The 15953-nt window shown below is 41.0% G+C and overlaps 1 protein-coding gene across 3 annotated transcripts in view; it reads left to right on the top strand.

Moving 5' to 3' along the window:
• Positions 1-15636, top strand: part of LOC311060801 (protein NLRC3-like) — a 31356-nt gene extending 15720 nt beyond the window's left edge. For 2 of the 3 annotated variants that reach the window (XM_084079135.1, XM_084079134.1), the window contains exons 5-12: positions 545-658; positions 1775-1888; positions 3325-3438; positions 4563-4676; positions 5801-5914; positions 9072-9185; positions 12032-12081; positions 13383-15636. In XM_084079135.1, coding sequence (XP_083935261.1) covers positions 545-658; positions 1775-1888; positions 3325-3438; positions 4563-4676; positions 5801-5914; positions 9072-9185; positions 12032-12081; positions 13383-14977 — 2329 coding nt within the window. In that variant the 3' untranslated portion in view covers positions 14978-15636. The remainder of the gene's footprint in view (positions 1-544; positions 659-1774; positions 1889-3324; positions 3439-4562; positions 4677-5800; positions 5915-9071; positions 9186-12031; positions 12082-13382) is intronic. The other variant, XM_084079136.1, reaches the window with a different exon arrangement.
• The last annotated feature ends 317 nt before the right edge of the window (positions 15637-15953 follow it).

The raw sequence follows: 15953 nt of genomic DNA, 5'->3' as shown, positions 1-15953 counted from the left end.
AATACATGCTGTTTCACATTTTGGCCTATAAGTAGGTCATACGATACAATGTTGTACCACGCCCACACCTAAATAGCTTATCCACCTAACTTTGTGCTACTACTCCTACATATTTTCCCCAAAACTCACAAACAAATGTTCTCTGGAATCATGTGATAAACATGTATCTGTCATATACCATTCCAAAGTGTGTGGAAGGGCCCTGTTGTACTAAAATGGCATAAACAGTTAATTTCCATATATTTTTTGTAAAGCTACAGGGAGCCACTAGGGAGGGGCTAAAAAGCCGCATGTGGCTCCAGAGCTGCGGGTTGCTGCGGGTAATGTTTCAGATTAATTTCACTTCATACTGCACATATAGTTTCCATTTTAAATAAGTTGTGTTGTCAGTATGAAGTAGAAGAGTTGCTGTTAATTGTCCTCTCCTGGATGAGAAATAGCTGTGGTCAATGTTTACAGCTGAATATGTTCTATGTTAACTTTATAAGCCTGATATGATTCACTAAACATAAAGTGAAAAATATTCATCCTCTCTTTCTACCAGGGTTCATCAGCAGAGAGCAGGGTCTCCTGTACCCAGCTGTGTCTCCATGAAGAGTGACACCTCTATGGGTACACCTATGAACTTCAAAGATGAAGACCACTCTACTGATCAGAGGTTTGAATTAACCAGACAGATGATTGAAACAGTAACATTTGCTGATATGCAGTTCTCTAGAATCATGTGATAAACATGTATCTGTCATACTTTTCATATACCATTCCAATTGGCTATGATAATTGGCATCCAAAGTTTGTGGAAGGGCCCTGTTGTACTAAAATGGCAACATTTTAATCACATATTGTGGGGCACAAGTTTGTTGCAGAACATAATACATTAATAAAAAAAGAGGAGAATGAATGGTTTTCTGCTGAGGAAAACAGCTATAAAACCGTCCATTTATATTAGGGCCAGCGATTAATTTCACTGACGTGTACATGACATTTCTGAAAACGTTTCTTTGAATTGTCGAAAATGTTAATTCATAATTTATTTATTAAAATGAACACCCATAAAATAGCCACAACTGAACTAATTTTGATATATAAGGCCAAATATAATTTGAAATAAATATTAAGAGTATATGAAAGCCATTTAAAATGTTTATACTATTGGAATCTTACACAGGTCCCAAATAATGAATTACATCATGCCAGTGCCCTGCGCAAAAGTAGGTCAAAGCAATTATGCTGTCACTCCAGGAGCTGGTCTGACTCTGAAGCACATTACTGACAGACCAGCTCCCCATAAAGTTTAAACCATAACGTGACATGTAGTGGATCTTCAGCCTAACAGTTATGATTAGGCCTACTCTGAATTCTCCATGTTCTCAAACACTGGATTAATTATTCAAATCGACCGGATCACACAGTCAGCGGGCAGTACGAGGCAACAAGTGATTCACATCAGGTTTTTATATTGGATGTGATTTCTCCATCGCGACACTTTCCCATCAAAGTACTCACACAAACCAACCAGTGTCTGTAGCAACTTAATGGCAGGCTTGATTCTCTCACTGCACTGGGAAGGGAACGATGCCAGGCAGAGGCAGCAGCTAGAAATCAAATATGCCGACACTTTGCTTGCAAATCTTGTATCTGAACGGGGCTTTAGTTTGGTATAGCCAGATAACATAGTTATTGCCAGGAGGCGGGAATAGCCGAAGGCAGTGGATTATATAATTCACAAAAAAATGAACTACTGTAAATAATATTCATCCTCTCTTTCTACCAGGGTTCATCAGCAGAGAGCAGAGTCTCCTGTACCCAGCTGTGTCTCCATGAAGAGTGACAGGTCTAGGGATCTCGGTATGAACTTCAAAGATGGACACCACTCTACTGATCAGAGGTTTGAATTAACCAGACAGACAGATGATTGAGTGAAACAGTAACATTTGCTGATTTGCAGTTCTCTAGAATCATGTGATAAACATGTATCTGTCATACTTTTTATATACCATTCCAATTGGCTATGATAATTGGCATCCAAAGTTTGTGGAAGGGCCCTGTTGTACTAAAATGGCAACATTTTAATCACATATTGTGGGGGCATAAGTTTGTTGCAGAACACAATACATTAATAAAAAAAGAGGAGAATGAATGGTTTTCTGCTGAGGGAAACAGCTATGAAACCGTCCATTTATATTAGGGCCAGCGATTAATTTCACTGACGTGTACATGACATTTCTGAAAACGTTTCTTTGAATTGTCGAAAATGTTAATTCATAATTTATTTATTAAAATGAACACCCATAAAATAGCCACAACTGAACTAATTTTGATATATAAGGCCAAATATCATTTGAAATAAATATTAAGAGTATATGAAAGCCATTTAAAATGTTTATACTATTGGAATCTTACACAGGTCCCAAATAATGAATTACATCATGCCAGTGCCCTGCGCAAAAGTAGGTCAAAGCAATTATGCTGTCACTCCAGGAGCTGGTCTGACTCTGAAGCACATTACTGACAGACCAGCTCCCCATAAAGTTTAAACCATAACATGACATGTAGTGGATCTTCAGCCTAACAGTTATGATTAGGCCTACTCTGAATTCTCCATGTTCTCAAACACTGGATTAATTATTCAAATCGACCGGATCACACAGTCAGCGGGCAGTACGAGGCAACAAGTGATTCACATCAGGTTTTTATATTGGATGTGATTTCTCCATCGCGACACTTTCCCATCAAAGTACTCACACAAACCAACCAGTGTCTGTAGCAACTTAAAGGAGGAGTTCACCCAAAAAATGACTTATTTTCTATCAATTGCACACCCCATGAAGCCTTGAATCCATGGATTTATTTTTGTTTTTGTGGCATTCCTGAGCCAATAATTTGATTCCCGTCTCCTACCGGCTAATGTATCCGGTAGGAGACACAAAGTAGATTATTTGTGTCTCCTACCGGATACACAACCGGTCATCAAATTATTGGCTTAGGAATGCCACAAAAACAAAAATAAATCCATGAATTCAAGGCTTCATGGGGTGTGCAATTGATAGAAAATATGTCATTTTTTGGGTGAACTCCTCCTTTAATGGCAGGCTTGATTCTCTCACTGCACTGGGAAGGGAACGATGCCAGGCAGAGGCAGCAGCTAGAAATCAAATATGCCGACACTTTGCTTGCAAATCTTGTATCTGAACGGGGCTTTAGTTTGGTATAGCCAGATAACATAGTTATTGCCAGGAGGCGGGAATAGCCGAAGGCAGTGGATTATATAATTCACAAAAAAATGAACTACTGTAAATAATATTCATCCTCTCTTTCTACCAGGGTTCATCAGCAGAGAGCAGAGTCTCCTGTACCCAGCTGTGTCTCCATGAAGAGTGACAGGTCTAGGGATCTCGGTATGAACTTCAAAGATGGACACCACTCTACTGATCAGAGGTTTGAATTAACCAGACAGACAGATGATTGAGTGAAACAGTAACATTTGCTGATTTGCAGTTCTCTAGAATCATGTGATAAAATTGTATCTGTCATACTTTTTATATACCATTCCAATTGGCTATGATAATTGGCATCCAAAGTTTGTGGAAGGGCCCTGTTGTACTAAAATGGCAACATTTTAATCACATATTGTGGGGGCACAAGTTTGTTGCAGAACATAATACATTAATAAAAAAGAGGAGAATGAATGGTTTTCTGCTGAGGGAAACAGCTATGAAACCGTCCATTTGTATTAGGGCCAGCGATTAATTTCACTGACGTGTACATGACATTTCTGAAAACGTTTCTTTGAATTGTCGAAAATGTTAATTCATAATTTATTTATTAAAATGAACACCCATAAAATAGCCACAACTGAACTAATTTTGATATATAAGGCCAAATATCATTTGAAATAAATATTAAGAGTATATGAAAGCCATTTAAAATGTTTATACTATTGGAATCTTACACAGGTCCCAAATAATGAATTACATCATGCCAGTGCCCTGCGCAAAAGTAGGTCAAAGCAATTATGCTGTCACTCCAGGAGCTGGTCTGACTCTGAAGCACATTACTGACAGACCAGCTCCCCATAAAGTTTAAACCATAACATGACATGTAGTGGATCTTCAGCCTAACAGTTATGATTAGGCCTACTCTGAATTCTCCATGTTCTCAAACACTGGATTAATTATTCAAATCGACCGGATCACACAGTCAGCGGGCAGTACGAGGCAACAAGTGATTCACATCAGGTTTTTATATTGGATGTGATTTCTCCATCGCGACACTTTCCCATCAAAGTACTCACACAAACCAACCAGTGTCTGTAGCAACTTAATGGCAGGCTTGATTCTCTCACTGCACTGGGAAGGGAACGATGCCAGGCAGAGGCAGCAGCTAGAAATCAAATATGCCGACACTTTGCTTGCAAATCTTGTATCTGAACGGGGCTTTAGTTTGGTATAGCCAGATAACATAGTTATTGCCAGGAGGCGGGAATGGCCGAAGGCAGTGGATTATATAATTCAGAAAAAAATGAACTACTGTAAATAATATTCATCCTCTCTTTCTACCAGGGTTCATCAGCAGAGAGCAGAGTCTCCTGTACCCAGCTGTGTGTCCATGAAGAGTGACAGGTCTAGGGATCTCGGTATGAACTTCAAAGATGGACACCACTCTACTGATCAGAGGTTTGAATTAACCAGACAGACAGATGATTGAGTGAAACAGTAACATTTGCTGATTTGCAGTTCTCTAGAATCATGTGATAAACATGTATCTGTCATACTTTTTATATACCATTCCAATTGGCTATGATAATTGGCATCCAAAGTTTGTGGAAGGGCCCTGTTGTACTAAAATGGCAACATTTTAATCACATATTGTGGGGGCATAAGTTTGTTGCAGAACATAATACATTAATAAAAAAGAGGAGAATGAATGGTTTTCTGCTGAGGGAAACAGCTATGAAACCGTCCATTTACAGTAGGACCAGCAATTAATTTCACTGACGTGTACATGACATTTCTGAAAACGTTTCTTTGAATTGTCGAAAATGTTAATTCATAATTTATTTATTAAAATGAACACCCATAAAATAGCCACAACTGAACTAATTTTGATATATAAGGCCAAATATCATTTGAAATAAATATTAAGAGTATATGAAAGCCATTTAAAATGTTTATACTATTGGAATCTTACACAGATCCCAAATAATGAATTACATCATGCCAGTGCCCTGCGCAAAAGTAGGTCAAAGCAATTATGCTGTCACTCCAGGAGCTGGTCTGACTCTGAAGCACATTACTGACAGACCAGCTCCCCATAAAGTTTAAACCATAACATGACATGTAGTGGATCTTCAGCCTAACAGTTATGATTAGGCCTACTCTGAATTCTCCATGTTCTCAAACACTGGATTAATTATTCAAATCGACCGGATCACACAGTCAGCGGGCAGTACGAGGCAACAAGTGATTCACATCAGGTTTTTATATTGGATGTGATTTCTCCATCGCGACACTTTCCCATCAAAGTACTCACACAAACCAACCAGTGTCTGTAGCAACTTAATGGCAGGCTTGATTCTCTCACTGCACTGGGAAGGGAACGATGCCAGGCAGAGGCAGCAGCTAGAAATCAAATATGCCGACACTTTGCTTGCAAATCTTGTATCTGAACGGGGCTTTAGTTTGGTATAGCCAGATAACATAGTTATTGCCAGGAGGCGGGAATGGCCGAAGGCAGTGGATTATATAATTCAGAAAAAAATGAACTACTGTAAATAATATTCATCCTCTCTTTCTACCAGGGTTCATCAGCAGAGAGCAGAGTCTCCTGTACCCAGCTGTGTGTCCATGAAGAGTGACAGGTCTAGGGATCTCGGTATGAACTTCAAAGATGGACACCACTCTACTGATCAGAGGTTTGAATTAACCAGACAGATGATTGAAACAGTAACATTTGCTGAACATCCATTGAAAATGACTTTAACCCTTCCATTGTGTTAGACTCAAATTTGACCCGTTTTCCTGTTTAGATATGTACAAAGTACCATTTACTTTATCTTGTTGGAACAAGACTTCATGATGTCCTCAGAAACAGTTATTTTAACACAACAAAGGATATTGTCACCATTTTAGTAAATTCTGAAGCAGACCCAGCAGATATTATTGGCTGTTGCATCCATTATTTAAAAATGTGGGTTGCTCTCATGCTCTGTGTATCAAAGGGGGAGGACATGGACACGGACACGGACGCACGCACGCACCGCTACCAGAAGCTTTCCATGCCTTTACTTTAATACATTTTGACCTACTTTCTAAAGCGGGGACAATTTGGTTTCAGCTCAACCCAGCTGATCGCTGCCCACAAGGGGCGCTGAGCAGTTAAGTTGGGTGTCTTGCTCAAGGACACTTCGACCAGTCATATTTGACACATTGCTGGCCAGGCCTGGGACAACTGGGGACTGCGGTCCCAGGCAGGCTCTCTCACCATTCAGCTATGCCGCCCCAAGCTCACAGCATAAAGCTACCTTAAAGGGCAATAGTACTTTGGTAGAGGTTTGGGTTGTGTAGTTACCTTGCCATGATGTAACTCCAAAGGTGGACAAGAAATAAAAAATAACTGCTCCATTGATTAGAAATTGATAATTCTAAATTTGCTCCTCATTGACTTACATTGTACGGTAAAACAGCTCTCAAAGTTACTCTTTAAGCACGTAAACAGTGCCGGTGCTAGGTAATTTGGCGCCCTAGGCAATATTTTTCCTGGCGCCCCCCCCCCCCGCCCGCCCCCCCGCACCGCCACCCCGCACCGCCACCGTTTTCTGCCACAGCGCCACCTAGATTCTGGAAAAAAAAAAGAAAAAAAAAAAGTTTTTTTTTTTTTTTTTTTTTTTGCGCCCCCCCCCCCTAGTGGCGCCCTAGGCAACTGCCTACTCTGCCTAATAGGGCGCGCCGGCTCTGCACGTAAACGAACACGAACAAAGCTGATTCAGACAATATAGAACATCACCAAACCCAGTACTGTTTTGTTTTTTTATAAAAATATTAATTTCCTGCTGATTTTACTATTTGAAGATCCGGATCCGGATCCGCGAATCCATTCCAGGGTTTCTTCTTAATAAAATAGCAAAATCAACAGGAAGTTAACATTTTTATTAAAAAAAAAAAACAGTACTGGGTTTGGTGATGTTCTATATTGTCTGAATCAACTTTGTTTGTGTTCATTTATGTGCTAAAAGAGTGACTTTGAGAGCTGTTTTACCGTACAATGTAAGTAAATGAGGAGCATATTTTGAATTATCAATTTCTAATCAATGGAGCAATTATTTTTTATTTCTTGTCCACCTTTGGAGTTACATCATGGCAAGGTAACTACACAGCCCAAACTTCTACCAAAGTGGTCTTGCCCTTTAAGCTCACAGCATAAAGCTACCTTAAGCACACATTATTCTATCAATTACTAGCGGGCCGGCCGCCGCTAGCCGCGCACGGGGTACCAAAATCTTGGGATGTAAATTTCCAAAAGAAAAGTAAAAAAAAGATATATATATATTTATTTATTTTTTGGGGGGGGGGACCCCCTGGGAGTGTTGGTACCTCCGCGGACCCCCGTGGAACATGGCGGACCCCTTCGCCTGTTTTTTTTTTCATGAAGGTGGTTGCTTGTTTCTGGCGCAAATGTGGCAACACTGATATTTTCTTGTGTTTTGTGCTTGTCTTCGGGCAACGTGGCAACGCAGATAGCCAGTGTGTGCTGATTGTGTAGTTGTTGTGGGGACATGAGAAAGTCGGCTGTGTGTTTTGTTTTGTGTTTGGGATGTACATGGCACATGAATGACGGACATATTGTGACACAGACATGACTGAAGTGAAAGCAACGGCCTCGGTCATCAAAAAGGTAAGTTAGAGAGGGGGGGGGGGGGGGGTTGAAGCGAAGGACGCGCTTGTGTTGTTGTGCTGGCGATGCAGAGATGCGGAGTTTCAATGGCGGCCGCTTCGTGTTGTTTCGGCTAAACCCGTCGGCGTTCGGTGTCGGTGGTGCGCACGGTAAACGGTACGAAACTGTTTCCCCTTCCGTTTTATCCGTAATGTGGTGAGTGGAATTAATTATGTTGCGACGTGGAAAATGTGTAGTGATCAATGTGACGTTGCCTAATGCACACGTAAATTCAGCGCGCACGTTGTCGCTACTGTGTTGGCGAGACGTGGTGTGTAGTTGTTGTGTTTAGTCGAAATCAGTGCTGTGGGTATGGCTTCAGCGGCGAGGCGGAAGTCAATCCTCGTTTAAGTAGATACAGTATAAATATAATGGCACACAGTCTACAGACAGGTATGGCAAAGAGGGTTCAGCACATAGGATGAAAGTTTAAACCATTACATGACATGTAGTATTGGATCTTCAGCCTAACAGTTACTGTATGATGATTAGGCCTACTCTGCATTCTCCATGTTCTAAAACGCTGGATTAATTCTTCAAATTGACCGGATCACAGAGGCAGCGGGCAGTATGAGGTAACGAGTGATTCACATCAGGTGTTTATTGTGTCCGTCCGGCGAAAGGCATGGCCGAGACTATGTTTAGCACCCTATCCGTCCGTCCGTCCGTCCGTGTGGGTTTCCATCTGTCTGTGAGCAGCTAATCTCCGGCGCTGTTGGCCCGGTCGCTGTGCACACTCCCTGGACCCCAAAGCCAAACCTTTGCCCCAAACTTTTCAGATTGGCCTGTTATAGCGCCCTAGAATTGGATGTGATTTCTCCATCGCGACGCTTTCCCATCAAAGTACTCACACAAACTTTGCTCTTTTGTTCAAACCAGTGTCTGTAGCAACTTAAGAGTAGGCTAGATTCTCTCATTGCACTGGGAAGGGAACGATACCAGGCAGAGGCAGCAGCTAGAAATCAAATATGCCGACACTTTGCCTGCAAGTCTTGTATATCTGAACGGGGCTTTAGTTTGGTATAGCCAGATGACTTAATTATCCTTGCCAGGAGGTGGGAACGGCCGAAGGCTGTGGATTATTTCATTAAAAAAAGAATACACTACTGTAAATAATATTCATTCTCTCTTTCTACCAGGGTTCATCAGCAGAGAGCAGAGTCTCCTGTACCCAGCTGTGTGTCCATGAAGAGTGACACCTCTATGGGTACACCTATGAACTTCAAAGATGGACACCACTCTACTGATCAGAGGTTTGAATTAACCAGACAGATGATTGAAACAGTAACATTTGCTGAACATCCATTGAAAAGGACTTTAACCCTTCCATTGTGTTAGACTCAAATTTGACCCGTTTTCCTGTTTAGATATGTACAAGTACCATATACTTTATCTTGTTGGAACAAGACTTCATGATGTCCTCAGAAACAGTTATTTTACGGACACGGACACACGCACGCACGCACCGCTACCAGAAGCTTCCCATGCCTTTACTTTAATACATTTTGACCTACTTTCTAAAGCGGGGACAATTTGGTTTCAGCTCAACCCAGCTGATCGCTGCCCACAAGGGGCGCTGAGCAGTTAAGTTGGGTGTCTTGCCTTTACTTTAATACATTTTGACCTACTTTCTAAAGCGGGGACAATTTGGTTTCAGCTCAACCCAGCTGATCGCTGCCCACAAGGGGCGCTGAGCAGTTAAGTTGGGTGTCTTGCTCAAGGACACTTCGACCAGTCATATTTGACACATTGCTGGCCAGGCCTGGGACAACTGGGGACTGCGGTCCCAGGCAGGCTCTCTCACCATTCAGCTATGCCGCCCCAAGCTCACAGCATAAAGCTACCTTAAAGGGCAATAGTAGTTTCCCAGGGGGACTCTCTTCCCATTCAGCTATGACCACCCTAGACAAAAGGAGGGTCAACTTTTACAAGCTTATGGAAAGCAGACTTTTTGCAAACACCAAAAATCTGAGAAGTTATCAATTGCACACCCCATGAAGCTTTGAATACATGGATATATTTTGTTTTTTGTCGCAATAATTTGATGCCAGGGTTTATTTCCGGTAGGAGACACAAAGATTCTACTTTGTGTCTCCTACCGGATACATTAGCCGGTAGGTAGTGATAACTGCCATTAAGCTACAAGATTGGAAGGGTTATCATACCAAAATATAAACTAGAGACATGTAGGAAGACAAAAATACAAAAACTTTACGGTCACTTTAGGTGGTACCAAAATATGGCTTGGCCCCTGGACTACGGTACCCTTCCTGCCACCTTCTGCCTCCATTGATGCTAGTGACTGCCCAAGATATATCTTGATCACTCGTTCTCATGTTTTTTGTGACTTAGGCTTTTGACTACAATGTTAAGAATGTAATTTCGATAGCTTGTTATTTAAACAGATGCTACAGGTTCATTCTTTTTTTATCTTTTTTTAAATTTAAATTTAGAGTAGCCAATTATTTTTTACCCCCTTTTTCTCCCCAATTGCTGTAGTATCCTACTGACTCACCTGCCATTATTTTGATAGTATATTGTTTAGACACACACACACGCACGCACGCACGCACGCACACACACACACACACACACACACACACACACACACACACACACACACACACACACACACACACACACACACACACACACACACACACACACACACACACACACACACACACGATCTACAATGTGAGTAAAAATTATTAAAAGTAAATAAAGTGAGTACCAATATTTAAAAGTAAATACCTTGAGTAAAAATACTTCAGAGTACTTAAATAGAGTAAAAATACTTAAAAGTACTCAAAATTAGTAAAAAATAATTACAAGTTGAAAAAAAGAGTAAAAATACTTAAAAGTTGTCAAAAATAGTAAGAAATACTTTAAAGTTAATAAAGTGATTAAAAATACCTTCAAGTAAATACATTGAGTAACAATACTTAAGAGTACTTAAATTGAGTAAAAATACTCAGTAGTACTTCAAATGAGTAAAAATACTTAAACATGGTTTAAATGAGTAAAAATTCTTAAAAGTTGATTTAAAAAAGTACAAATACTCTTTTAGTACCGCCTCAATACCAGTCTGAATGACAGCGCCCACACATCAAATAGATTTGTACCAACTGAATGACAGCACACACACTCATCAAACAGAGTAGGCACCGCTTACTCACACTGGGTGTGATTTTTCCTGTGATCCCAGTTTCCTCAGGCACTACACTATCATTTTGCATTCTATGTATGTGATTACTGTAAGTCACTCTGGATAAGAGCATCTGGTAAATTCCGAAATTGTAAATGGTAGTACCACTACAGTGCTGCTTCTGCTGCTGCTACTACTACTACAGTTACTGATCATAATAATGACACTACAATTACTACTCAAAAACAAACCCCAAAACCCTTTTTAAACAAAAACATTAGAGAACTACAAAAGTGCTTTGGAGAGCAGATCCCCGCCAGGTCAGGTTGCCTACCCAGGGCCCGAAAAATGTGAAAGGCAGTCATAGCCAACTGGAATGGAATCTACAAAATGTGACTGATACATCTTGATCAGATGACTACAGAGATAAAGTGTACTGATTTGGACAACATTTGTGGAAGTAGTAGCAAAAAGTTTGTTTTGAAAAATACATAAAATGGCAGAAACATTTGTCGCGGACATGAGTTGCGACCTGGCATGCAATGCTCATTTGGTATGTTCTTGCACTCTATTTCAATGACGTGATGCGCACGTCGCTTAACACCTACACTGCAAGTCACACGGACAATTGATATGCATCTAAAGCTTATTTCTATGTTAATTTGCTAGGTGTGAGTCGGGAGCCTTTGAAAACTTTGTTGAGGTGTGCGTGCTCCTGGTCAAATAGGTTTGTGCATTTAATGACAAAAATTCGATCTCTTCACCGGATCAAACTCGAGATAAAGGGAGATTTAGGAATGTCTTTCTATGACACCATAATTATATGCCAGCATCATGCAGTAGGAAAACAGCGTGTATTATGGAAATACATGCATTCATGAATATTAATAATAGTATATAAGTCATTTAAGCATATTGTATAGTCATAATAAATTGCTTTCATCCCCACAGAGAGAAGACACCGGGACTGAAGACACCCAGCCGAACTAGAAGTGGACAAAGTAAGACTGGACAAATTAACATATCATGTTATAACTGAAATGTCAGGCGCTTGGGTGGTGTAGGGGTAAAGTAGACCTACCTGTCTGCCACCATAGTCTAGGGGTTTGAATCCACCGCGGTGCGTCCAGTTTGCCGAGCGTCTGTACGAACACAAATGTTCGGGGGAGGGTAGCCAGTCAGGGAGAGTGATATCTGTCGCTGCTTGTACTCTTACCGGCTGGGGAAGAGCCTAACAGCGTCGAATGTTGAACGGGAGAAGTAGGACTGAGTCACTAAGTCCTCCCGGCCGGGGCCACTCACTGGCAGGTGAGCCAGTATGGGTACAACAGCAGTGACTAGCTGTGGGAGGAGTTAATTGGCAACTAAATTGGGGAGAAAAAGGGGTGTCTCCAAATTGTTTTAAAAGTATCCATGTCCAAATTGAAACTTATCTATCTGGACAAAAACAAATTACTGTAATTTCCAGACTATAAGCCGCTACTTCTTTCCCATGCTTTGAACCCTGCGGCCTATACAAAGGTGCGCCTAATCTATGGATTTTTACAGCTAACGGCCACTAGGACACCTTCTAAACCTATGGATTTTACACCTGTGGTTTATAGTCCAGTGCGGCTTGTATATGTACACATTTGTTTTTTTCCCTAAATTTGCCTGGCGTATATAGGTGCGCTTTATAGTCCGGAAATTATGGTACCCAATTGTATTTATTTTGGCTGTTTTTAGGCATTAATAATGTGCATATAAAGCTGAACGTTTAAAAACCCTGTAAAGCAGTAATAATATTTATTCTCAGTTTGTCACGCCACAGAATAATGTGTTATAAACCACACTGCCAAATTTGAATGGTTTGAAAAAGACAAAAATAATAATTACCAAGTACATACAATTTGGTTTAAAAAAAAGCAGTATTTTTTCCTCTACTCACTCTGCTCTGAATGCTGGGTCCGTGTCACTGAAACCACACCACTTTTTGTAGAATTCTACAAAGTCAGAATGTTTCAATTGCACAATACATACTGAAGGTTCTATGCTATACATTATCAGTCTTAAAAAAAATAAAAACATCTTTGAGTATCTGTCTGTCAACTGTGTGTACACAATTAGTCGTGATTAAGTCCCGGTTTAAATTGTATAACTTCACAATTCATTACTACATAGCTCACAGACATTTTACGTGCTTTTAGTCATTGTTCTTTTATAGTTATTTTGTTTGTTTTCTTTTTATTATATTATGTGTTTAAAATGAATCATTACATTTCCTTTACAGGTCTTTAAATATATATTCCTTCTCTCCTCACAGCATATGTGGATTTAAAAGATTATAAGAGCAGTTTGAACAGTCTTGATCGTGTGACAGGCGTCACTGAAGAGCCTGGAACCTCCCTCACCAGCATCTACACAGAGCTCAATATCACAGTGGGAAAGAGTGAAGGGGTTAATAACCAACATGAGATGTGCCAGCTAGAGACAGCTTCCAAGAAGAAGACCCCCAGTGACATACCAATCAACTGCAGTGACATCTTTAAACCCCCCCAACTGGGCAGAAAGACACCCATCAGAAGAGTTCTGACCAAAGGCATCGCTGGCATTGGAAAAACATTCTCTGTGCGGAAGTTCACTCTGGACTGGGCAAAGGGTTTGAAAAATAAAGATATAAATCTCCTGGTTCCCTTTTCATTCCGGGAGCTGAACTTGGTCAGACATGAGCAGTACAGTCTTCTCACACTGATCCATGTTTTCCACCCAACATTAAAGAAGGTCACAGCAGAGGAGCTCGCTGTCTTGAAAGTTGCGTTAATCTTTGATGGCCTAGATGAAAGCAGGTTTTCACTGAACTTCCACAACAAAGACATTGTTTCTGATGTCACAGTGAAATCATCAGTGGACGTGTTGTTGACAAGCCTGATCAAGGGGAATCTACTCCCCTCAGCTCTCCTCTGGATAACTACCAGACCTGGAGCAGCTAATCAGATCCCTCCTGCATGTGTTGACATGGTGACAGAAGTACAAGGGTTCACAGACCCCCAGAAGGAGGAGTATTTCAGGAAGAGATTCAGTGGTGAGAGTCAGACCAGCCTCTCACCACCACTGAATTTCTTCCCGAAGTCAAGCCTCTCACCACTAAAAATGTTTTCAAACATTCCAAAATTCATAAAGAAGACAGTCAGTGAAAACAGAATCACCTCACATGTGAAGAAATCAAGGAGCCTCCACATCATGTCTCACATCCCTCTCTTCTGTTTAATCACTGGTATTGTTCTGCATGACATGGTGAGGACACACAAGGGAGGACCTCTACCCGACACCCCGACTGAGATATACTGCCACTTCCTAGTTATTCAGACAAAGAGAAAGAAGCAGAAATATGGTGAGACACATGAGGTGAATCAACAGGAGCTCATGGAGACTGACTGGGAGTTTCTTCTGAAGCTGAGCAGGCTGGCGTTTGAACATTTGAAGAAAGGTAACACCATGTTCTACCAAAAAGACCTGGAAAAGTGTGGTCTTAATGTCAAAGAGGCCTCACTGTACTCAGGAGTGTGCACAGAGATCTTAAAAAGAGAGAGTGTAGTCTTCCAGAAAACGGTCTACTGTTTTGTTCATCTGAGCATCCAGGAGTTTTTGGCTGCAGTCTACCTGTTCCACTGTTTCACAAATAAGAACATGAAGGTACTGAAGACATTCCTGGGAGGTGGCAATTACAACAGCGACTGTTCCCTGTCTGACTTCCTGAAGGCTGCTGATAAAAAAGCTCGGAGGAGTAATAATGGCCACCTGGACCTCTTCGTTAGTTTCCTTCATGGTCTCTCAGTGGAGTCCAACCAGAGTATCTTAGGAGGCATGCTGGGTAGACAAATAAAAAGAACATCCAGAGAGCTGCTACCCTCGCCCTAGCAAGGAAAGCCCGTAGACATGACTGGCATATCCTGCACAACACCACCACAACGGGTTGCCACCCATACAACAATGCGGTACAAAAGCTGCTCATATGCAGGTCCATCCCTGAGGACCTGTCGACAGAGGCATGGCTGGCGGCAGCCTGGAAGCAGGAGTGGGAGTCGGCCAAAACAACAAAAATGATATGGTTGAATGACAGCGGGATTTGGCAGAGGGAGATTGAAGTTAAGAGTTAGGACATATCCATGTCATTCAACACAACACACCTGGCTTACGATAGTCACTCTTAATAACTCTCTCCCCCACACTGTCTGACCCATTAACACGCAACACTGCAACAAACTTTGCATGGAATGTTGCCTTTCAATAGGCTTTTCAGAGATAAAGGAAATGGCGGAGCAGTCCCGAAAATGTTACAGTTTTTGACCCACATGAAGTGAACAGAGCACATCATACTTTGAGTGCGCACAGACAGACTAGTTACTAGTCTGTATAACAGATGTAATATAAACCTTTCTTCTATTGAATCTTGTTTGATATTCATGATGAGCTAAATGTGTGGATAATATTTTATATAATATAATATCTTTGGAGACTATGCAAATATTACATTTCTGATAAAGTTATATAAAAAATTAAAAAAGAGGACCTCTGACTTTGCCTGATTGTCCACTCAGAGAGTGGGCAGGGTCTATGGTCTGGAGCCAGGCTACCTCTGACTAACAGTTAATCACCTGTCTTGTGTTTTTCTTTTCTTTTTTGTGTTTGTTGTCCTAAGTGTGTGTCTATGTAATGTGCACGCAATTTTGTCAAAAATCTATACAAATATTGAAAGTCTGTCATGCATGTCTTTTACATGCTTTATTTGGAACAACTTCTGTGACAGAACTAAAGCATTTAAGACCTGTCTAATGACATCTGATAGCATACCCTTAGACATTCTTCTTGTAACTGAAACAGCCCTTACTATTTT

The sequence above is a fragment of the Gymnoscopelus microlampas genome (assembly GCF_963454915.1).
Source record: "Gymnoscopelus microlampas genome assembly, chromosome: 14".
Taxonomy (NCBI): Eukaryota; Metazoa; Chordata; class Actinopteri; order Myctophiformes; family Myctophidae; genus Gymnoscopelus; species Gymnoscopelus microlampas.
Note: the sequence above shows the minus strand (reverse complement) of the source record. Positions and strands in the feature narration are given on the sequence as shown.